Genomic DNA, 24,498 nt, shown 5'->3' on the forward strand with positions numbered 1-24,498 from the left:
GTGTAAACAATCTGGAGAGATTTCTATTTTATGAGAAAATAAAGCTAGGAACAGCAGCAGAAGAACAGTAATCCAGGGAATGATTGAAAGATAAAACTGTTGTAGTTGTTAGTAAGGGTTAATTTTTGCTCTTTTTGAGGTCTCTTCCTGATCTGGTACTAAAAAAATGTGCTAACAATCAAGTGAACCTGTCTTGTCAAATGCACACCATTTGACAAACTGGGAAAGAGTCTAGGCAGGAGAGCAAATTGTATTGGTTAGTAGCAATGATCAACAGATAAATTTTCTTTGTTAAACTTCTCTGATAAATCAATGTTCTTGCTCTGCTTTTAGGTGAGTGTAGCAGTGGCATCTGTGACGAGGCTGCCTGCATCAACAGTGGTACCTGTACTGCAAATAAAGCAGATTCATACATTTGCCTTTGCCCTCTTGGATTTAAAGGTCATCATTGTGAAGAAGGTGAGAGGATGCTGGGCTGCTTGTATTTCTTTGTATGTGTTATTTACTGTTTAATGTGTTTTTCACATAGTGACATCCAAGGAGGTCTTCTGCTATCACACTGACAGAACAGAGTACTTGTTAACTTCATCTTTTTAAAATCACATAGTGAAACCCTCCCCCACCATTCATTTTGGAGCTATGCAATCAGTGATTCTCAAACCTCTTTGCTTATTTAAACTAACTATAATTAAGCATCTCAAACTTACTTTTCAGAAGTTAAAATAATGGATGACTGCACATTAACTCTAAAAAAATCCCCACTTTTCTCCTAAAACCAGTGTCACTTGTGTATTCTGAAATACAAAGGACCCAGTATCAATTTCTTGCTGAAATTACAGAGGTACAAGTAGTCAAATAGATACAGCATTATTTTCTGTGCTGCTGAATTTTCATGCCACCACTCATTGTGTACGTGCTTGCTACTTTGAAAACCTCTGTGATGAATCACTGAAGAAAATGAGCATAAAGCTTTATAATCTTTAAGGTCCCTTCCAACTCTAGCCATTCTATGAATACAAATACGTCCCTGGAAAAGGAAGGGATTAAGGAAGGAAGCAGCGTTGGCTAGGATAAAAAAATATTTTTAATTTGGAAGATGAAATTTTTAGGTTGGTTTTTTTTAACTTTAGCTTTAAGTACCTAACAAAGGGAACTGACACTAGTTGATAGGAGTCAATCCCTTGCCTTGGAGCCTCAAGTGACCTGCTTGTGTATTCTGGATTTCCAGCACTCACCTTGGCCATACCTCAGTTCAACGAGTCCTTAAGGTCATTTGCTAGCACACCCTGGCCCTTGGAACCACAGAATTACCTTTCCTTCATGGAGTTTGAGATGACATTTCGTCCAGATTTAGAGACTGGTGTCCTTTTGTACAGCTACGACACAGACAGCAAGGACTTCCTCTCCATCAACATGGTGGCTGGCTACGTGGAGTTCAGGTTCGACTGTGGCTCAGGAACAGCTGTTATCAGGTAAACAGCTTTACTTGTGTTTCCAACAGGGCCTTCGGGTCCAGAGAAGGGCAATGAAGCTGATGAGGAGTCTGGAGAGTAAGTCTTATGAAGAAAGGCTGAGGGAGCTGCGGTTGTTTAGCCTGGAGAAAAGGAGGCTGAGGGGAGACCTTATCGCTCTCTACAACTACCTGAAAGGAGGGTGTAGAGAGATGGGGGTCGGTCTCTTCTCCCAAGTCACAGGCGATAGGACAAGAGGAAATGGCCTCAAGTTGTACCAGGGGAGGTTCAGGTTGGATATTAGGAAATATTTTTACACTGAAAGGCTTATTAAGCATTGGAATGGGCTGCACATGGAGGTGGTTGAGGCATCATCCCTGGAGGTATTCAAAAGACAGGTTGACACAGTGCTTAGAGACATGGTTTAGTGATGTGTTTTTTTGTTTTTGTCAGAGTTAGATTGATGGTTGGACTAGATCTTAAAGGTCCTTTCCAACCTAGACAGTTCTATGATTCTATGATGGTGATCCAGGAGAGGAGTGGGCTGGAAAGGGAAATAGTCTATAGTGAGGTGTGGGAGCCCATCAGTCTCTAGAGCCTACTTCTAAAGAAGCACAGAAACACCAGAGCTGTACTCAAGGGAACAGGATTTTCTTCCTACATAAGGTCGTGTTTCAAAGCTTTATTATAATCAGTGTTACCATGTCACCCTACCATCTTACTGCAAATGTTCCTTTTGTTTTTGTATGATATTGCAGAAGTTCCCTTCTTGCCTCCATGCCATGGTGCCATAGCTTATTAGGGAATCTATAAATATATTATGTATATGCTTTCTAGACACAGGACTGCACAATATTGGCATTTTTGTGAGTATACTCCTCCCTGGTCTTCAGTTTCAGGCAGTAAGTACTGGGCTGAAGGTGTCACAAGAAGATACACCTCCAGGTCCCCCCTTTCTTCAGAGTACTGGTTTTTGGGGTTCTGAGGGTAATCTCCAATTTACATAGCTTAAAGAGTCTGAAAGTTGAATACACGGTTTAAATCCATCGCCCAGGCTCCCAGTCAAAGACAGAACTTCTAAGAATGATTCATCGCATCCTAAAATGTCCCGGATAGAAGCAATGAAATGCCTCAAAAAGGGCTGCTCTCTTTCTCTGTGTAACTGAGTGCCCAGTCTCTGGGCAGCTGTTCCCTGGGCTCTTCTGAAAAGGCAGTGGGCCGAACAGAGGCACTCAGTACCTTGGATGTGGTCCAAGAGGCTGCCAGTTTGACCGGGCTGATCTAATATTTAGAAATAATCTATATGAAGCTTATGCAAAATGTGTACACTGCCTGCAAGTCTTGCGTACCATGTGTTTCCTGTCAATGGACATCAGGAATTTTGGCTATACCGCTATTAGGAGAAAGGTGCTGATTTTCCACTGAAAGAGGACCCAAGCAAACAAACCCATTCAAATGATAAAGTGAGAGATGAAATTTCAAGGGAGCAAATGCAAAATAATGCACAACGCTAACAACACACAGCTGTGGCGATACAGTTGGTGTTGTCGGATGTAGAATGATCCTGGATTCATCATGGATAGTTCTGTGAAAGCAACAGCTAATGGCTTAGGGACAAATACAGAAATGTAAGTACAATGCAGAGAATTATTAGGAATGTGATAAGGAACAATGTCTTTGCAAAAATCCACAATGCACCTGTCTTGAAAACTTGCTGCCATTGTGGTCACTTCATTTCAGAAGAAATTAGAAAAATTAAAAAAGAAGAGTAATGTTGATATCCAAGGGAGGGAAAGAAACAACTTCCACAAATACAGCAGGACCCCTCAACCTGGAAAACAAAGACTTTGGTGGAAGTATGATAAAGGTTTTTAAATTGTGAATGGCATGCAGATAAATAAGTAATGATTATTCTCTATTTTTTCAATATGGAAGAATTAAAAAGGACCCCAGTGAAACTGCAAGCTGAAAAATAGCAAACAGAAAATAAGACTTTTAATAAGACTTTTTTTTTTTTTTTTTATAGACAGCACATAAATTAGTTGTGGAAACTAATTGTCACAGCATGTTACAGATGCCAGAACTATAAATAGGTTAAAAAAAACCCCCACCACTAGACAAATTTAAAGAAAGCTCCATTGAGGGAGATCAAACACAATTGTACGGATGCAGCCTCTGACTCAGGAAATTGCTAAATGACAAGTTGCCAGAAGCTGGGAGGATATATTAAGGGAAGAATAACTCCATACTTCTCCTGTTTTTTTCTCTTGCTGAAAAGCGGCAGAAATAGCTAATATTGCAGACCTTTGCTCCAACCCAAAATGGCCTTTCTTACAACAGCCTTCAATTTTTTTTCTGATTACAGCCATCTAATTCCTATTACTGGCAACCATAAGACATTAAAGTACACATCATTTTTTTCCCCGAAAGCGCTTCAAAACACCTTGGACTAAAGTTTAACCAAGTTGTATGTGGCTTGTAAAATGTGGCAAGAGCCATAAGCACGTGCCTGGGAGTGGAAACTGCCCCTTTCTATTGGGAAGCTGAAGAGCGAGCAGGACACCAGCTCACACCTGGGTCAAGTGCATTGGGGAAAAAGAGTGTGGGGAGACTCATGAGACCAGCAGGCTTCGTTAAAAGTTGTCAGGATGTCCTGTTCACGTCCTTTTTCTAGATAACGTGTGCAACTCGCACCTTGTCATCAGCTCTGCCAGTGATAAGATAAATAGATTCCCTGTTTTTCATGGCTGCTTAGTCAATATCCACTTAGAAGTCTGCCTTGATCTTCATCATACCACTTCTTGTCTACCCTATGCCCTAAACGAGGATATAACTCTGGTCATCCTGACTGTCTCTTCCATAGGACCAGGCTGTTAAATATTATAATCAGAATGCAATTACATAAGGGTGAGGCAAACTCATTTATGTACGGCAGCAGCAGCAGTAGGAAAGATGACATCACTGAAGCTTGGGTTTTGCCAGAAGTGTCCCAGGATGGAAAGAGCGTGGTGTGTGCCGGGAGCTTGGGAAGGCACAGGGATGCCAAGCAGACGGACAGATGCAGAACCTGAGCTATTTACCAAGGTGTCTCAGAGGAGATTTTATTGTCCCCTGTGATTTCCTTAGGCCAGGTGTTCACAGGATCAAGAAGCTCATCATTTGGTGTATTTTTTAAGGTTCAGTTTTTGTGGGGAAAAGTAATCCTTAGCCCCACAGCATATGAAGAGCCACAAGTGTTCAAATGCCTGCAGAAAGCATTACCAAACTCATGCTGGTTTCAAAATGCTTGTGAATCCAAGAAATACCTTGCAATTCTGAAATGATGACTCAGTGAGGGTTTATCATCCCTAATTATAATTAAATCTAGGAGAGCAGGAGGGTTAGCATGATGATGACCTAATCAGCAGAGGAGATAAAATGTATGTATTACCACTTATTAGGTAGCTGAACCTCTCTGGTTCCTTTATATGCATATATTGACTTCTTCAAGGTGGTTAAATTCGGTTACCTATTGATTTATCCATGGTAGTCAAACCCTAAATACTACTGCATAAGAAAAAGGACAAGTGAATGGCATTGCTTAATGATATTTTTTAATGGAGGTTTTCTGGACCAAGTGTCAAAGTAATATTGCCAGCATCGTCCAAATAGATGAAAATGGGCTTTGAGAAAATTTGGAGGAGTAGGTACAGCAAAAAGATTTCAAAGCTCATGTTGATCGTTCAGAAAAAAAAAAAAAAAAAAAAAGTTGTTATTTCACATTTTCAAAATTGCATACCTTCTTAATCAGAATTTGAATCACTATTGACTCACTACTTCAAATCACATTTTTTTAAGTTCTTTCATTTTGAAATGTATCTTTTTTTCATTTTTAAATGTAAACAGTCTGAAAATACAAAACATTATTTCACCCAAAACAATTTTGTATTTTTTCATTGAAAGCTAGAAAGTCTTCAGGTGTGCTAGATAACATGACTTCTAATTTTTCCAGATTTACCAGTGAATCAAGCACACGTTTCATTGCTCATGGAGGAAAAGCTGCAAGATAATGTTTTGACGTAAAATGCTTTAACCAGCATAGCAAAATTGCATTGCTAAACAAGATATAAAGTTCTTTAGAACTTGTAAGGGGAATGTGGGTTTATCCTTTATACAGTCTGCTATTCATATTAGTGCTGAACTAATGCAGACTGCAAGAACAGTTTTAAAATGCTTCCTTTGAGACTGGTGAATACTTTTCACAACTGGGGATTATTGTTCCTAGCCAGGATCTCATCATAACATTAGCATCATATTTTAGTTACTTCCCCTTAATGTGCAGCAGCCAGGGTACGTGTGTGTGTAGATGTCACTGAAACAGGCTGCATAAATACAGCTGATAAGCCAACACAAAGTAGTTCTGTTTTAAAACAGGATGAAGAATGTGGGAGTAGACCGATCATTAAGTGGGAAGCTTTATCTCCAGGCTTATGTCATTCTGAAATGAGGATGTACGGCTGAGACAAAAAATTGCCTTTATGCATTATAAATGATTGAGCAGAAAAATTAGCTCAGGGGTAGAAGAAATGCATGCTGATTATAGAAATGTTTCATTTAGAAATAAAAGTAGAGTGGTTGTTATTTGCTGTAGGAACATAGACTTATTTTGCTTTGCTGATGGGGGCTCAGAAATTGTTACTTCCTTATAAGGAAAGAAACGCAGTGATTTATTTTTATTTTTTATTTAGAAAATGATCCCAGAGGACTTGACTTTTTAACATCAGAAAAACATTTGAAAATATAAGAAAGGCAAAAGCTTAAAATACTTGAAAGTTTTCTTCCCCTTAAAACAGGAGTGAAGAACCTGTCAGTCTGGGTCAATGGCATGAGTTGCGAGTGTCTCGCACAGCAAAGAATGGTATCCTACAAGTGGACAAACAAAAGCCGGTGGAAGGGATGGCAGAGGTGAGCGTGTGGCATGACTTGTCATGAATACGGCTGTTAGACTATAAAATGATTGCATGGTGAACTACACAGGCTGCTCCCAAAGCTCTTATAAGCTCAAAAAATTATGCATCTTACGGCAGTGTTTCCTTAAACCCAAAGCTGGAAATTCGCACATGAAACCTTTCCTTTAAGGACATGGATCCTTGTAAAGGCAGCTGAAATCACAACCTTACCTTCTCTTGCCATGTAATTGGACTGACATTTTCATGTTTGGTTCATACGTGTTCTTGAGGTTCTTTTCTTGGTACTCACTGGTTGTGACTACGACTGTTGAACAACCTGTGGACTATGAAATGTGTCACCTGGAGAAGGATGATATTGAAAATTATGTGCACAAAGCCCTGTTTTTACCTCTCTGAATATTGTGCTGGAAAAGAGAATTGCTTCTTTGTCTTCTCCTTGCAAAAGTAATTTTCAGGACAGAGGAAGGGCTGGAATACGCAGACGGTTGATGACTTGCATTTTATTCTTCCCTCCCCAAGGGGTCATAGTGAGTCAAGTTTGTAATAAGGCAAAATTTTGCTTTTACTGAGCAAGGTATTCACTCTAAGAACTCAAATGCATACACGGAGGTACTTTTTTTTATCCCAAGAACCTGGGGCTAGAGCTGCTTAGAAAATGTCTTTTATTCTTTCCCAGTGGAAAGTGTGGCCAGAAAACCAGACTCCAGATCCTGTTAGCAGAAGAATCTGCATTTTTTTTTTCTGCAAAATGGGAAACTATTTAAAGCTCAGTCTGTTCTTGAAAAATGTAAATAAATTTAAATTCCATTTGTCTGTTGAGAAACAGATTGAGTGGGAAACATTCAAACAGAGCAGTCGAGATGTCTTTAGATAGATGGGTCAAGATGAAGACTCCTGTTTTTATTTTTCTCTAAGTGCTGCAGTGCAGCTGCAGAAGGATGTTGGCAGGGAGCTGCCAACAAAGAAATCACAGGAGCTTCTGCAGGTCTGGAATTAACACAGTTATCCTGTCCTTAGCTGTTAAACATCTTTTAGTTTGCCCCAGGACCCTGACTAGTCTCATCAAGTTTCCCAAGCAACTGCTTCTGGTAACTAATGCAATCTGAATGTTTCTTTCATTTAGCCCCATAACTTGCTATGGGTTATCTTTTTAGATGTTAGAAACGAGTCTCTGCTGCATTGACTTTTCTCTGATTTTAAGTTTATGAACTTCATTTGGGTTTTAGATTTACATCAGCGTACCTCAAGTCATTGCAATTAGAGCTAGATGTGCAGTCAGAAATCACAAGTCAGTCTCCTTTCTTTCTTCCTTCAGTATTCTTATTTTGAAATACTTGCGATTTCCCAGCTAGTTCTGTTTAGGATAAAGCACAGTCAGCAGAGAGTGTCCTACAGTGGCTTTCTTGAGAGAATTGTACAAAGAAATGTAGTTAACAGAAGTAAAGAGGCATTGAAGTAAGCTATAACATCTAATGTAGGCTCATCTGAAGATACAAGCATGGTTCCAGCTACTCTAATAAAATGTTATTCTTACGTTTCTCACAGGGGGCTTTTACTCAGATTAAGTGCAACTCTGAAATATTTATTGGTGGAGTCCCTAGTTATGATACTGTGAAGAAGAACTCTGGGATCCTCAGACCCTTCAGCGGTAGCATCCAAAAGGTACGTGCCCAGAGAAATACACTGGAGGCATTTATTTCCATCCAGTGCACACTTTAGGTGGAAACATGCCCTTATACCACTGTCAATATCCAAAATAACCCAAGATTGCATCTCAGGAGCCACCACAAAGTGCTTAAACACATATTTCACAGTGAAAAGTCATTCTAACTTTAATAGTCAGTAAGTATTACCACTGGCAGTCTCCCTGTTAATTTCCAAACTGTACTAATGAGAAGAAGCCATATGGGATCAAGTTCAGGATGATGCACAAAAATGTGTTAAGATTAGAGTCCTCAGGGTGTCCTGTAGCATCATATATAAATAAAAGAATAGAAGAAATTTTCAAATACTTCAGTGTATGCACACTGAGGCAGCTAAATGTCTGATGTAACCCATACCTTAATAAGCGAAAAAAAGGTGCAGATGAAAGTGTATCCCAGTCCAGCTAGCATATTGTTTTACCACACAGCAGTTGCACGGATGATGTTCCAGTGGGGTCAGCTGTGTATGGTGCAGCTCTCTTCTGCAGAATAAATCTGTAAATTCATAATAAGTCCTAATAAGTAATCCAAAGAAAGTTCGATCTGAACTAATGTTTGCTCTCCCTAGGCATACTTAAAATCATTCGGATAGAGCTGAAAGATTGACCCTGAATCCTCAAAGTTTTAAAAGAGTAAATTATTGCTTCAGATTTACTTAACAAGTAGAAAACTCTTATAGTGCCTCTCATAACGATTGATCAAGGGAAGAAGGTAATTGCAATTCAGTGCAAATAGTTTCATCACTTGGTCCAACATTTTTTGCTATCTTTGTCAGCTGTCTAGCAGAAGACATGAAATTCAGGAAGAATGGGGGAGTATGTAATAATGATGGGAACAGATCAGTTCCACAAACATCATTGAAAAGGTAGACTTGACTAAATACAGTGCATTTTGGAGTGCAGAATAGGGAGCCTAGGAGGAATTAACGTACATCAGGCTTACAAGGCAAGGAGTTGTACCCTGGAGTACAGAGGCACTGATAAGGATTGGGAAACGCTGAGGATGAGCCCTTGCTTCTGTGATGTAGTTAAGAAGGTGGATTTGCCTTCCCAGAGGCCTGACTGTGATGTCAAAGAAGAGTATCACCTGCCTTTTGGGCACTGGGAGACTATTTATTGACTGCTGTGTTTACATATAGTAGGATTTTGGAGAACTGTATAGAGATAAAGCTACAAACATCACCAAGCACTGGAAAACATGCTGTGTATAGAAAGACCTAAGATCTTGATCTACTTAGTTTACTGAGGTAAAGTCAAGAATAGACTTCATTGTGGTCGGCTAGTTCCTACATGCAGCATCTGAGTTGTGCAGGAGACAGAATGACTATTACCATCTCACTTTGGCCTTCAAATCTAATTGTTTGTGAAAATGGACTTCTTATTTTGATGTAGCTGAGATCAGAAGCCATACCCATGTGCAATCTCTCTGCCAAGATATCAACTGAGATTATACAAGTGTCAGTTTATATTGGAGAACATGTTGCTGACACATTGGAAAAATCCCAACATTTAACAGTTCTCTTCAGTTTATATAGAAACAGTTTTGTGAAGTCACTAATTGTGTTCTTCATCCTAGCTCAAGCTTCTTTCAGGCAAGATGAAATACTAGAAAGCAATAGAAAAAGTGAAAAACAAGCTGTTCTATGTCTTGTCAACACTCATCTCCTGGGGGGCTTCCAGATCTCAGAAATGCTTTTCCTCAGCTGTGCTCGTCTGATTTTACTGTCCGAGCTCACAACTCAGCACAAAGCACTGCATGGTGTTCAGACACAAGACTGGTAAATCCCACACAGCCTCACCCCATATGGGTGTTGCCTAAGGCTATGTCACAAAACACAAAAGAAATTAATTTCCAGTGGGTCAGGATGAGCAGCAGAATGAGTTGGACCTCTGCAACTGGAAAACATTCATTACAAAAAGTAGGTTTTTGGCCAAGTTTTGAGGGTTACATTTCTCTGCAGTCTTCAGAGAAGTCTTAGAAGTCTTCTGACTAGCAGTACAATACTGGGAATTTGGAAGTTCTTAGCATGTATTTTAGCCGTGGTTTTTTCCTTCTATGGTGTGTGGTTATTTTTTTGTTTGTTTGTTTGTTTGTTTGTTTTAAACACATAGATTATCTTGAATGACCGGACAATCGACGTGAAACGAGATTTCACTTTTGGAGTCAACCTGGCAAATGCTGCCCACCCCTGTGTGAGCTCGCCTTGTGCAAATGGAGGCACCTGCGTTCCCAAGAAGGACAGCTATGAATGTGATTGTCCCCTGGGCTTTGATGGGCAACATTGCCAAAAAGGTAATGAGGGCTGCATTTCAATCCAGAGATCCAGAGCTGATCGCAAAAATAAGAAGAGATTTAGCACCTACGACTGCTGTTGTACACATCCCTCGAAATAGAAACCCTGGAGGCCAGAGCTCCCTTTGCATCCGTGCGTGTTCCATGTACCCAGGAAAGAATTCATTTTGTTATTTAGGAACACAGTAACTGTTATCCCAGCACAGAACTATGGTCCACAGATAGCAGCCTGGTATCTGGTTGATTCTAGCGGCCAGCACTGAACACTTCATACACCTCCCTAGTCATGCAGTGCTATACAAAGCGGGAATTCCTGCCAACATCCTCCAGCCAGTGATTATGTTATGTCCTGAAGCATAAGCATTGATAACCCTTGTAATTTTATCCTTCCTAGGCCTCACGACAAATGCTGTTCTCATATACAGAAAAGTCTAGTCCTTTTTTAGACAGTGACTACTCTGATGGTAATTTCACCATCTGCATGAACCCTGCCTTGGTATGGCAATGGAGACCACCAAGGAGGAAAACTTGCCCCGATACACGTTATTCTTCTTTTCTCAGAACCACTATAATAGTTTAAACCTTAGATTCAGGAAAGTGTTCAAATTGCATGAAAAGTGTTAAAAACCCCATGTGCTTTGGATTATTCCACTAGATGGAGATGTTTCTCCTCTGTCAGGCTTGATCTTGCAAAATTCCTAAGGGAAGATTTTGTAATGTAACTGAGCTGAGTTCAAAAGAGCTGACTGACATTACTGTCTTCACCCACTCCTTCATTTCTCACAGGCACAAACTTCAAAGTTAAAAGCAGTGGTTTTGGTTAAGTTGTGATGAAAAGATTTCTCTTTTCTTCCAAAAGGACAGTATCTTAGAACAAAAGCATTTTATTAAAATACAGTGGAAGAAACCCCCTCGCTTACGTTGTTGTGGTCTAACTAATGGCTGGAGCAACGTCATGTATCCTGGCTTCTCTGTGGGGAGGAGGGAGCATTGGGATTTTGGCTTTTGAGGTATGTGCAGGGTGCTAAACTCCTGACTTCAAGATGGTATCTGCAGCAGTACCGAGGTCTCTAGGGGATGTCAAGGCAAGTGAATGCTTTGCAGTTTGGGTGTCTGACTGCCTGGTCCTATGGATTGCTCAGGACACAGCTTGTCTGCTCCTGACCGAAGACCCAGGAGCAGTGTCCCGAGCTGCCCACTGCTGCACCCCCCTCCTGGCACTGGCAGTGTTGCCGCTGGGCTGGCATGTCACTCCCCTCTCCTCCCTCTCCTAACCTGAATGGGCAGCCAGGCTTCCAGAGACATACTGAAATGCCTTGTGCCTTTGGCTTGGGCTGGTTCCTGGGTGTCAGTCCAACTGTCGTGGTTTAACCCCCGCCACTGCAACTGGGACCACGCAGCTGCTTGCTCACCTCCTCTCCTCCCCAAGAAAGGGTAGGCAGAATAGGGAGATAAGGAGGGGAAAGGAAAAAACCAAAAACTCTTGGGTGTGATAAAGACAGTTTAATAGAACAATAATAGAAAAGGAAAATAACAACAACAACAATAATAGTAATGATAGTAAAAATATATAAGATACTCTTAATCCCCAACCAGCCCAACCAGAGCAGAGATCATGGATTACTCCCGTCCAGCCGGCCCCTGAGCAGGATGTCTGTGGTATGGAATAGTCCATTGGCCATTCCATCATGCTGTCTATGCTCCTCCTCAGCTTCTATGGGAAGGTGAAAAAAGTCCTTGACGTATAAACAGTCGTTGATGTAAAACAATATGCATTCTTGCCATTCGTTTCGTACCAAATCTGAAAGCACAGCAACCACTAGAAAGAATATTGACTCTCAGCTGAAACCAGAATACCAACCTTAATTAATTTTTAAGAGTGTCCAAAAGCACGAGTCACCTGTCTTCTGTTCTGCTACCTATGGCTGTTGTTCAGGTGCCTCTCAACCCCCTGCACTTGTGCAGCCTCAGCTGCCACTGAAAATGCACATTTTTGCTGATGGATGTGGAGAGAACATGGAGGTCTCTCTGGCGCCCTGACAGCCTTCATGAACCTGGAGCATATTTCTCAAAATAATCCTTTCTTCTGTCTCTTCAGTAGGGTATAGACTTGGCTAAGGCAAGATGCACATGTGTGTCTGCTTCTGTTTCAGAATGGGGTTTTGGTTACTTCACTCAGCTGGTATGTGAGAGGCTGAAGGGGCAGTCTCCATCCTGCCTGCTGATGGGCTGCTGTAAGCTCACACCCTGAAAAAACAAAGTGCTTGTGAAGGACTACACCTCATTTTCCAAAATTATATATTCCACTTATAGAACTCAACTTAAATGAGGCTGGTATGAGGTATATGAGATATTGATTCATATCATAATGGATTGTTGGCTGGGGATTCAATAGAGCTCTTGTTGGCATTGTGGGTTTTATATCTTTTGTCCGAGATGTGGGGAGTATTAAAGGGATTTTTATACTTGTAAGATGGAGTAGAAGAGCACACTGTTGCTTCCTGCTTTCCCCTGATTAGGGCTGATGCCTGGGTAAACCATGATGAGTCACTGGGATTTGAAAACTAAGACTAGCAGAGGGGTTTGGTGCTGGTCCTACCTGTCTGCATCTTCGTGTTTTGAGCAGGCAAATATAAATACTTGGAGCAAAACAATAATAAAAATGTGCTACCTTCATAGATGGTTATAGTTGCTTATGCAAATGAGAAGGGGGATCACTGAAAGATGGGCATGAAACGGGATGAAGCGAGATTTTTATGCTATAGAAAAATAAAAGGAAAATGTTCTTGTTTTGTTTTGTGCTGACTCACTGCAGAGTGTGGAAGTTACTGCCTAAACAGTAAGTACTGCAAATGATGTGAAAAGTGCTCTGTCATTGTGTGTCTGGGTCTGCTCTAGCAAGCTGGATGCTGGATGTCCATTAAGCTTGGCAAGCTTCTGGCAACAGGCCAAAATATTCTCTGGAGTTATATAGTACTTCCTTAAACCTCGTCCTGTTGGTATTTGAAACTGCTCCAGAGCACCAGGAGCTGGTCCTTGTATTTGCTAAGCACAGGGCCAGGCAGCCGGCTGAGGCTTTGTAGGGGCAGGTGCTTCTTCTGGCTGCCCTGCTGTTCACAGCTCACTCCTGCTGGTCATGAGAGCTTTGGTGCCTCTCTGCCGAATCGTGATGAGCGGAGAGTGAAGGTGTTTAGTCCTAGATCTCCTTAGTGGCCCCATTCCCCTCCAGTTGCAAAGATCCGGCATGCCTCAAGGGTCCGATGTGGAACGTAATGGGGGAAGAAAGGCTCCTTTCAGGCTCTGCTGCCATTCACTGTTGTCAGAGACTGCCCAGTGCAGAAAGCGTCAGACCTGGAGAGGAATGTCTGGCTGAGAGTAACACATCTTTTGCAACCTTCCAGCGACGCTGGCAGGCTGCAGGCGGTGGACCGCCTGTGGTGGTTTCTTTAGACACATTAGGCAGCTTTCCTGATTTCACTACGGGTGAAAACAGGCGTTTGTCACTATCTAAAATTCACAGTCTTGGCACTTAGAGCTAAATTTCATATTGCTGTAGTTGGCTGCCAGACTACACCAATTGTTGCATATCAGTGTTACAGTGAGCTCTTAAAGCCCAGCCAGCCTCTGCATTGCATAAAGAAGGCAAGCATCCATGCCCTGAAAAGCTTGACATTTATATAGATGGGATTAGCTGTGGGTTGAAGGGATTAGTTCTCAGGAAGAAAATAAGATGAAGGCAGCTATTTTAAGGAATTTATAAAACTGGCTTATATTAATGCAGCAGTCAGGTATGAGAGATCAGCAGCAAACTGTAGGATGTTCTCTCAAAAGAAAACCTGTTCAGGCCAGTGCTCATATCCTGCCAAAGGCTATATATCAAGGATATTCAGTGATTCATATCACACATCTGAGTTATTTTGCCAAAGTCTTCTATGGACAGCAGTACAGCAGCTCCAGTTTGGTTGCAGTGTGTGCTGCCGTCCCAGCAGCTGTGCACCACAGCTGTACCAGGGGCTGTCCCTAGAGAAAGCGGAGATGCGGTGCGTGGGACAGTGGCGAGGTCTGAGCAAAACACACTCCAAGGGGCACTGCAGTGCAACAAATGGATGGGCCAAGAGACTTTGCAGCCTTTAGTGTAGTCTGAGTTGCTTTCAATTAGACCTCAAGTGATTTGAGGCACCCCCTATGTCTTCCCAAAGACATGCGCTGTGGAAACCACCCCAGAGGTGGGCAGCAACTGTTTTGTGCAAAGCCACGTACACAAAAGGAGAAAAAGCTCACAGATTGGCTGTACTGCCTTTTGACCTCGCTTTGCAGGGGTGAGAGGTCGCAGCACATGCTCTGCATATGATGCTCTGTTAGGAGCCTGGGAGGAGTTTCTTAGACTAAGAACAAAGGGCGGTTAATGCATAAGCTTTGGCAGGAGGGTGGTGGATTCTTCCACACAGAGAATGCAGGAATGTGGAAACAGGGATAAAAGTGATATTTGCAATGTTTTCCCAATACTTCTTATTTCCCTGCGCTAACATTTATGGTGGAGAAATACATTAGGCCCAAGACACGGAGACTGTGGGTAGAGGGACTGTCAGCAGTTTGAACCACTGCCCCTACGTTTAAGTATGAACTGGCTGTGCCTTTTTGAAAACCGGTGTGTGTTCGGCCCAATTCTGTGCCAGAGGCAGGTACCTGACAATGCAGGAGTAAGTTGATAAAACAGTCTTGTCTCTTTTTCTGCTGCCACTTCCATGTGAGCTAACTGACACTCATCTTCGGTTTTTTATTTACTTTTCAGCCATTACAGAAGCAATCGAAATCCCACAGTTTATTGGTCGCAGTTACCTCACATATGATAATCCCGATATCCTGAAAAGGTGATGTATCTCCTGTGAATATAAATATTTTATTTGTTAACCGTTATAATGTTAGGAGCCTCATGTGAGAGAATATTGTATAGTTAAGTGTTTTAAGCTGTATTTGCTGTATTTCTAATGTTCAGGAAAAAAAATACATTTTCTATGCATATGCTTATGGCTCAATTTGTTATAATATCTGAGCACCTTGCAACATGTAGAGGAATAGCATGCACAGTTTCTGTCTGGCATGGAGAGGGACTGGTCTGTGCTTTCTGAGAGCAAAGAACATGCAGAGCCTGTATCTGTAAAGAGACTAAGGATTTTAACTCCTGCTTTAACCTAAAATTTAAGTCCTCAAACTTCTTTCTGGCTGTTCTGTACCCTAGAAGATGCCCAGATTCCAGAAAATTGTGCGTTGTTTCAACAAACTCCTCCATCTGCCTGCGCTGCAGACAGTGGCTACGGGAGACTTCACAAATATCCTCAGCTGCAGCTCAGTACCTCTGTACTACCAGGACTTTCTGATTCGTACTTCTTATGCTTCTTCCACTCACTTCTGAGGGCACCACATCCACTAGATATTCTCAAATTTTGCTTGTTGGACTAGATTTCACATGAAGCTTGGCGAGAAAAAGGATTTTCTCTTATTTGTGCGGAGTAACCAAGTAGCTGTTGTGTTTGGGATTCCAGAGGGACAAGTTCAATTCCCTACTCCAAAATGCTGGAAGTGGGGATGTGAACCAGAGTCCCTCACACATCAGCATGTAGGTGAGTTGTGAGACAGTAACCTGCAAGACCAGCAGAGAAGAAATACTGCATCATCTTTTTGGTTTTTTTGAAAGAAGACTGTCCCAGTTCAATATTTTGCTATTACTTTTTTGAAAGAAGACTGTCCCAGTTCAATATTTTACTATTACTTCCTTCTTCTACATTGAACAGGGTATCAGGATCAAGAACAAATGTGTTCATGAGGTTTAAAACCACAATGAAGGAAGGTCTTTTGATGTGGAGAGGAGACAGTCCCATGCGACCTAACAGTGATTTCATTTCTCTCGGCCTTCAGGAAGGAGCATTAATATTCAGGTAAACTTTCCCTCCTGTGTTTGTGTTGCACACAGTCCACCCAGGGCTCGAAGGAATTGCCACAACATGTCCAGTGCACTTGTCCTTTGGTATAGCGTGAGACAACTACATGCTGGAGGATTTGTTCAGTGATGGGTCCCATTACTGTCTGGGAAAGGATGTGAATTGAAGAGGTAATGTGCTGCAAGCTTTGCATCATTCCCACTCCCTTCCTCCTTCCCAATTCTTAAAACATACATTTTTAAATGTGATTTTCTAAAAGTCACCTTATGTGGGGGTACAAGTACCAGCAGTGACTCCCCCACATGCCTCTTGAAGCACTTGCCATCTCAGTTAAGCAGAGCAGTTGTGGGGTTTGCAGAGAGAGCAGGGCTCACAGAAAATCTCTGCTGGCGCCCATGCTTGCTGCAGGCTCACTCTTCACCATAGAGTGCACATGGGAGCAGGGCTCCCACCTTTTCAGACCCCCAAATACCCAACCCTGTGGCACAAACCCAGCTGGCACCGGGCTTTGTTACTGCCAAAAAGCTTAAACTGGGGAGTGTTGGGAAATGTTGGGCTGAAACTCGTGTTCTCTCTCCAGAATTGCTTGCTCCCTTGCAGACGCTTCAGCAGACTCCATGCAACTTTTTGCATGGTGCTTTTTTAGGACTCCTGCCTTTTGAAAGCCCTGTCTTTCCTCATGATCCCCTGTTAGGTTGTGTAAGACAAATATTGAAACAGCAAACTACAAATGGCACCATTATTATGGATTGTTGTGAGACACTGTTGATTAAATGACAAAGATTTTGTTAATCACTTAAGATAATTTGAAGCTATCTTTTACTTGACTTACCTGGTTGTTGTTTGCTACCATGAACACATAGACAAGTTGCACATTTCAATTTAAATTAATTTATTTAAATTTTTAAATTTATTTAAACAACTTAATTATTTAAATAACAAATTAAATTTATTTATGATTTGATATATAATTTATATAAATAATAATTTAGATATTATTATATAATATATTAATTATAAATTTATTATTAATTAATAATTAATTAAATTAATAATTTAAATAATTTAAATTTATTTATAAAGCTCTTTTATCAGATTTTCTGTGATTAACCGCAAAAACTCTTAGTTTCCTCATTGTTTTATAAACAAGGACCTCACTCTGCAGAAATGGTGCATTTTTTAAATGTGTTTGGGAGAGCCTGTCTTTCCAAGATGTGTGGTAGTAAGTGGCTTCTCTATTCTGTCTGTCTTCTGGCACAGTGCATTTTTATTAGGGTTGTTGCTATCCCCCAGAGATGAAAATACACAAAGGTTTTAGACCGAAAAGGCTGAATTTTATTGAAATATCTATACTTTCTGCATGCATTTAGGAAGGTGAAAAATTAAGATCCCAAATTGAAACTCTCGTAAACAATCACTGCATACTGAAAGGGAGCACCGAAGAAGATGGTGAAAAGACCAATGCAGAAAATAGAAGTACCATTTTCTTTCAGAAATTGTAATCCTCATGCTACTTTTCCACCCTTTGAGAGGTGAGGTCAGGAGAGTATCAGGCTGTGAATGAGTCAGAAGTATTTTTCTGCTGCCCAAAATTAGATATCTGGGTTCTGGTCCAGTTTGAAATTCAAAACATACCTTTTCTTTCTCTTTTTCTATGGCATAGCAGAGCAGGTTTTCTGTACATTGTAACTGCTGCTCTAAATCCTTTCTGTTGCTCCCTGCTTCTGTAGAAGGTAATATTGCTATTGTAAGGGATTCCCATTCATTAGGGATATGAATCTCATTTTTGTAACCAAAGGTCTAACTCTTAGATACAATCCTGAACACCCAAATCCATCCGTAGTTCTCAGCCTAGGCTGGTGTCTGCATCCTGGGTGAAAGGAGATGCTTGTTTGAGACTCAAACCTCTTGGGGGGAGTCAAATTTAGGACAACCATTTTGCTTCGGGAAGCTCACGACTTAACATGCTGTTCTCAAGTACCTAACCCTGGCCATGAACTTAATTCCAGGTTCAGCCTTTTTTGAAGAGAAGATGATGTTGGCTTTAATCTCTCTAGATGATACAGGCTGAAGGCCAGTAGCAGCTGGCTCGGGATAATTCATCCTGCTTATTTAGGCAGCTGAGCACCAATAGCTCACTGTGTTGTAGCACCTACTTCCCCTTTGGGAAGGCCGGCTCAAATCTATGGGACCTAGAAATCAAGATTCCTGAAGTGTAAACATGATGGGGACATTATGTCTGCTGAGTAATTTTAATAGCAGCAACCATAAAGAAATAATCAGAGCTGCAACCGAAGCAGGGAAATTCATGATTATCTCTGTGTTTATTTATTAGGCTTCATCCTTTCTAACATTACAGGTCTCAACCTTCCCTATAATTTAGATGATTTGTAGATCTGTTATATGTGGCGTGCTTATTTGCTCTTGTAATAATTTATTTATTAACAGTGTTTGCAACATCCTACTGCTCTGTCCCATTAGGTCAAATGTCTGTAGGTCACTGAGCTCCATAACCTCCTGTTTCGGGGTGGAACTGTCAGGCAGAGTCCCCCTTCTCGCTGTCATGGAATGACGGTGATGGTACCTACTCTGACCTGGGCAGGACGGAGTTTCGCCTGTTGCTCCATGAGCCTGACTTTGCAATCCTGCTTTAGCAGGGGAGTTGGACTAGATGATCTCTAGAGGTCCCTTCCAACTCTGACAATTCCATGATTCCATGATTCTTTACTTCTGGTCTTCCAAAGGACACCCCCAGTACCCTTAGAGTCCGAGCCATAAGGGGAGCTCTGGGGGCTGAGCAGGTGGGCACAGAGAAGGACGTCTGAGCAATTTGGCAGGCATCCAGTCTTTGCAAGGGAGGTGGTATCGTTTTAAGATTTTATTTTATTTTTTATTGTAGCTACAATTTGGGCAGTGGCATTGCTTCCATCACAGTGAATGGCTCTTTCAGTGACGGCCGGTGGCACAGAGTCAAGGCTGTTCGGTAAGTGGCCACACTTCATCTGGGAGGTGTTTTGGAGCCACCCTGCCATTAAAGGTACTGGCTGGTGCGTCTGGATGCTGCTCGGGTGTGAATCACTGCGGCTCCACTCTCTCACATCGCTGAGGAGTTGAACTGCTGGCAACTTGGCTGTTTCAGGACGGTGTACACAAGGATTATTGTATTAGAGGTGACAGTGCCAACGCAGTACAGCTCAGGGCAGGCAGCCAAAGTCACGCAGGGCTATTCTGAGGCTGTGACAGATATTCTATTAAACCCATACCATTTGGGTTAAGAGTATTTTTCTTTAATGTCTGCATTTTGAAATTCCCTAGTGAGCATTTTGCGGGCTGGCACAAGCACTGGAGCATGGACAGTGTATGCCTACTTTTTCTATTTGGAGGAGGTGCAGACATATTGCAGTGTATATATAACTTATATTTATAACTCATTACCTCATGGGAGGCTAGTGTGCCCAGCAGAGAAAGCACATGTCCCTCTCCTCATGAGATGTTGGTTCCCTGGAAATCACAGGCTAACAGCACAACTTGTTACCAAAATTCACTGAGAATAGGAAACCATTAAGTCTGTCAATGTGGTTATTGACCATATATAAACCAGAAGCGGTGTAAAAGCTCTAGTAAGAAACAAATCTGCTTGTAAGTATGCTTTACCTTAGCTTGCCTTTTTCTTCCCTTCTGTTGAAGCTTCTGCTGTTTACTTTTTCAATTATATCTGATTTTTAACAACTTATTAGAACCTGTCCATCCTCCTCTCTTCCTGAGTTGTGCGATTTATTTCTTTCCCAGTTTTTTCTCCTCTGCAAATGTGTCCCACATCCTTTGCAGGTCTCTGAGTCTTACTCCTTGGGGAAAAAAAAAAACACCCTTTGGTCTGGAATGCCGTAACACATTGCTATCTGTGGGGCTCTCCAACATCAGTCTCATGCCTTTGCCATGAACCCTGCTGAGCGCTGAGTTGCCCTGGTCTCCTCATGAGGGGGAGACGATGCTGCTATGCTGCTCCTCCTCCTGCCTGGTTATAGGCTGGGTGCAAGAGGGCGGTTTGGTTTTCGTTTCAGGGATGGACAGTCTGGCAAAGTAACTGTGGATGATTATGGTGCCAGGACCGGTAAATCCCCTGGGAAGATGAGGCAGTTAAACATCAATGGAGATCTCTATGTAGGTGAGTGCTCACCAGCCACAGTGAGGACCCAGAAGCGTTTCTGTGTTCACGAGGTCGGCTGCAAGGCAGGTCACCCCAGTTGGAGGCACAGAGTGTCCAACTTAAGGTGAAGGCTTCACGTGGCAGCCTGTGGTTCTCCACGGCCTGTTTTTTGTGGGGAGGCCTCTCTGGGAGGGGTGGGGGGACTGGTATGAGAGGGGACCAGCACTATGGGGAGCAGTGTGGTACCAGGAATATAGCAGGAATATAGCGAAACAGCGAGTGTCAGCTGCAAACCCCACACCTTAGTGGGAGTCTGGGTGCAAGCTTATTCAGCTCTTACTGGTGCTACAATTTCTGCAATTAATAATTAGCATCCTAGTTTATTATCTCCTGCTTATCCTCTCTGCACTATCAAGTGCTTAAAACCTGTATTCAGAAAAAACACAGAGCAACCTGTAAATTAAAATCCCCTTCTGAGGCACGCTAGGAAGGCTAATGGCGTTGCTGGGAGGTACAGTCTGCCAGGCAGGAGCAGACATCCGTGTCGGGGAAGAGTTTCTCATGGCTGCCTTTCCCCCAGGTGGCATGAAGGAGATAGCCCTGCACACCAACAGGCAGTACATGCGGGGCCTGGTGGGGTGCGTCTCCCACCTCACGCTTTCAACTGACTACCATATCTCGCTGGTGGAGGATGCCACCGATGGGAAGAACATCAACACCTGTGGGACCAAGTGACAAGAGAGGAATCCCGGGGCCGAGGACCCGTCCTGCGCTTGCGTGTGTGGCTGAATGCGAGCTGGCTGCCACAGCCCTCTACGGCCGGCCCATGTTCACCATCTGGGAAGGCGGCAGAGCCAAAGGGAAACCTGAAAAAAAAAACAACCAAACCCAGACATTTTTCCCTCTCCTCTTCTGACCAAACTAAACCAAACCAAACCAAACCAAACCATGTATTTTGTGTAGGAACTGTCCCCTCTATCTGTGAAGTGTTTAGTGAACGCTAAAGGTGAACCCTGCAAATGGCAAAGAAACGTGTGATGTTATGAGTAGCTCAATGACTGTGTTGTGGTCCTTAGGTTATCTTTTGTAATGTCAGAGAAAGCAGTCTTGAAACACTTGGATTCATCCCACCCAGTGGTACCATGACTGTGCTGTTCAACAAATACAACATCAGGCAGTGTATCTATGCATTTAAATGTATGCCCCGGAACACACAGTTCTCTTACCATTCTCTGATTTAGCTAAGCTATGTTTCGTTCTGTGTAAGAAACAGCTACAGTGACTGGTTTCAAAATATTGTTGTTTGTTGAGGAGGAAAGTTCTTAAAGTCTACTTTTTTATTACAAGCAACAAAATCAATGAACCAATTTTGTAGAAGTAATTTTATACTTGTATATTTTTTATAGCAGCAGCAGACCTGCTTACATGGTATAACTTTTAACAATTAGGTGTACTATACACTTAGCTCTTTGCACACTTTCCTAAAAATAGCAAAGTGACCTGTGGCTTATATTTGTTATACTGGAGGCTTAATGTCTCTATTATACAGTTTTGATGGGGATATTTGTGAATTATGATCAGTTTTAAATCTGAATCTTTTTGTTTTGTAAATTTTGACAGTTTAAAATTGTACATTATGAAGCTTTCCTGGCTTAAACAGATTAAAAGATTAGGAAAAAAAGAGCAAATGCTTGCTACTGTGGTATTATAAATCACTACTTTTTTTTTTTTTTTTTCCTCTGAAAAGTGAGGAAAGAGATGTGCAAGAGACCTTGGTGGGTCACAGTCCTCTTAAAATGTTTTCTAGGCACTGGACCAACGCTTATGCAACCTTGATTGCCAAACTGTAATTTAAGCAGGCAAACAGAGTGCTGTCGAGACACTAAGGAAATGGTCCAGAATTTCATAGTTTGGAAATTTTTCTTCCTTAACTCTTTATTCAAAGCATATCAGCGAGCCATTGCGGGGGGAGAAGAGAGACCCATCCTGCAGCAAGGGCACCCCATGGCTCAACACATGCCGGCAGCCGGAGAAGGACAAACCTCCTCAGCAGCGCAGGCTTGTCTGAATGCCTGTGGGTTAAAAGGACCTGATGTAGCAAAACCAATGGAGATCAAGTTGGTTTCTGCTGCATTTTTACTTGCCCAGGGTGCTCCGGGCTCCCTGGGAGTTGAAACACCTTGCTGAGGTTCGTCCCACCTACAGCTGCCCGTGAGCAGCTGCAGGCTTGAGTGGAACAAATGAGTAGCTGGCACTAGATAATGACACCTGGAAATAATTGCCAAGGTGACCCCAGCTCCTCTCGTGCATGCCGAAAGGCACCCCCCGATCACTTAGGTGAAAGATCTGGTGTGCCTTGTAGATACAGCGTCAGTGGGGAAAAACAAATACAGACCCTTGTTAGAAACAGCAAGAAACAGAAAAGCACATGGTGGTGCCAGCGTGTAACGTGCACTTGTGCTCTGACAACACAAACCACACTTCAGAAAAACTGCTGGTAGAAGACATGGGCAGCTTGCAGAAGAGCTGGAAACACTCGTGGCTCTCCTCCCAGGCGAACCAAAGTTTTCTTTGGCTTGGGGAGCCCACAGGGACAGAGAAACCTGTGCATGGCTGGGAAAAAGCAGGGTTAAATATATATGATCAAAATGTGGCTTTAAAATGAAAGTAAATGGAATTCGCTGCCACGGGATGTAAAGGGGAAATGTGCAGAGTTTGAAAAGGGGTAAAAGCTAACAGCTCTGCAGGTTGAAGGTCTGGCTGGATGCTCACTGCAGCAGCCCCGCAGCAGTGGCTGGACACAGCCTGAGCTCAGGCTGCGGCTCGGCCACTGAGAGGGAAGGTTCACATTGGATGAACTCAACGGGTTTCCCAGATGGTAGTGACCTGTCCTGACCTGGCACGGGGTAGGGAGATCTGGATGGCCGTACCCCTAGTCCTGGGAACCTGCTGTGCTGCCGCCGATGGGGGACAACGCTGGTCCAGGAACGGCGTCAGCCTCTGCTCTGTCACATGTGCCTCGCCTTTCCCACCCTTTCATTTCTGTCACAGGGCTTGGAGAGCAGCTCGGACGCAAACATCTGGTGGGATAGGTCTCTATTTTAAGATAATTTACTGCAGAATAACTGGTGTTTTGGTACAAGGCGATACTTCTCCAGAACAAAAGCTGCTCTTTGAAATGTGGAGCTGGGAGGGGGGGGCAGGGAGTGGGTAGGAAATACCTCTGTCCTTGTTGTGGAAAAAGAAGAGCAACAAACGGCAGCTTCCCAGTTGCCTGTTTCCAACTGTGCATATCACCACGCGGGAATTCAGAGCTGGCAGCATCACCCTGCTGCGGCGCAGACTGAGCACGAGCAGCACAGCTGCGTGGTGCCGGCCAGGCGGGGGGAATAGCAAAGATGATGTGGGGTTTGAATCTTTTAAAGGAAAAAAAAAAAGAAAAAGAAGTCCTTTCTGCATCCTTTTAAAGGTATTCTGAGAAACATCCGAAGAGAGAAGCATCCCACATCCACATCTCCAGTCTCTCTGGTGAGGCTTGGGGCTGGGTGAGAGGCAGGGGTTTCCACTCCAGGGGCTGAACAGTAAATAGGTGCCAGAAACTCAGGAACATCTGACCAGATGTGGAGGCTCGGCCACCCTCCCACCCCCCTGATGCTGGGCCAGCGAAGGAGAGGGGAAAGGCGGACAGCGCATGGCAGAGTGCTTAGTCATTTTCCCAGGAACTGGCCTGGATGTGCTGCTCTCTGTCCCTGAGGCCATTTATTAATCACGTTATTTATTGCTTGGGCCATATCAGATGCTTGGCACGACCCTGGGACTGCCACAGGATGAGTTCTTGCCGGGTTACAGAGCCATTCCCTTTTTGCTGCAGGTACCTGTGCAAACCAGCGATGAAGCCAGCAGCCCCCGGCACTTCTGCCTCTCTTTGCAATTTAATCCCCTTCCTAAAATTACAGTTCTTAGCTTGCTTCCTAATTTTGTACATTTTCCCAAAAGACACCCCCCTTCACATTCTAG

General features: G+C 42.8%; 1 protein-coding gene across 3 annotated transcripts in view; it reads left to right on the forward strand.

The window, feature by feature from the left end:
* EGFLAM (EGF like, fibronectin type III and laminin G domains) overlaps window positions 1-22,155 on the forward strand; it is a 76,586-nt gene extending 54,431 nt beyond the window's left edge. For 2 of the 3 annotated variants that reach the window (XM_074166014.1, XM_074166015.1), the window contains exons 14-24: window positions 334-459; window positions 1,229-1,472; window positions 6,284-6,395; window positions 7,946-8,062; window positions 10,215-10,395; window positions 13,211-13,234; window positions 15,188-15,266; window positions 16,188-16,331; window positions 19,234-19,317; window positions 20,396-20,499; window positions 21,062-22,155. In XM_074166014.1, coding sequence (XP_074022115.1) covers window positions 334-459; window positions 1,229-1,472; window positions 6,284-6,395; window positions 7,946-8,062; window positions 10,215-10,395; window positions 13,211-13,234; window positions 15,188-15,266; window positions 16,188-16,331; window positions 19,234-19,317; window positions 20,396-20,499; window positions 21,062-21,216 — 1,370 coding nt within the window. In that variant the 3' untranslated portion in view covers window positions 21,217-22,155. The remainder of the gene's footprint in view (window positions 1-333; window positions 460-1,228; window positions 1,473-6,283; window positions 6,396-7,945; window positions 8,063-10,214; window positions 10,396-13,210; window positions 13,235-15,187; window positions 15,267-16,187; window positions 16,332-19,233; window positions 19,318-20,395; window positions 20,500-21,061) is intronic. The other variant, XM_074166016.1, reaches the window with a different exon arrangement.
* The last annotated feature ends 2,343 nt before the right edge of the window (window positions 22,156-24,498 follow it).

This window comes from Numenius arquata, chromosome Z (genome assembly GCF_964106895.1).
Source record: "Numenius arquata chromosome Z, bNumArq3.hap1.1, whole genome shotgun sequence".
In the NCBI taxonomy this organism is placed as follows: Eukaryota; Metazoa; Chordata; class Aves; order Charadriiformes; family Scolopacidae; genus Numenius; species Numenius arquata.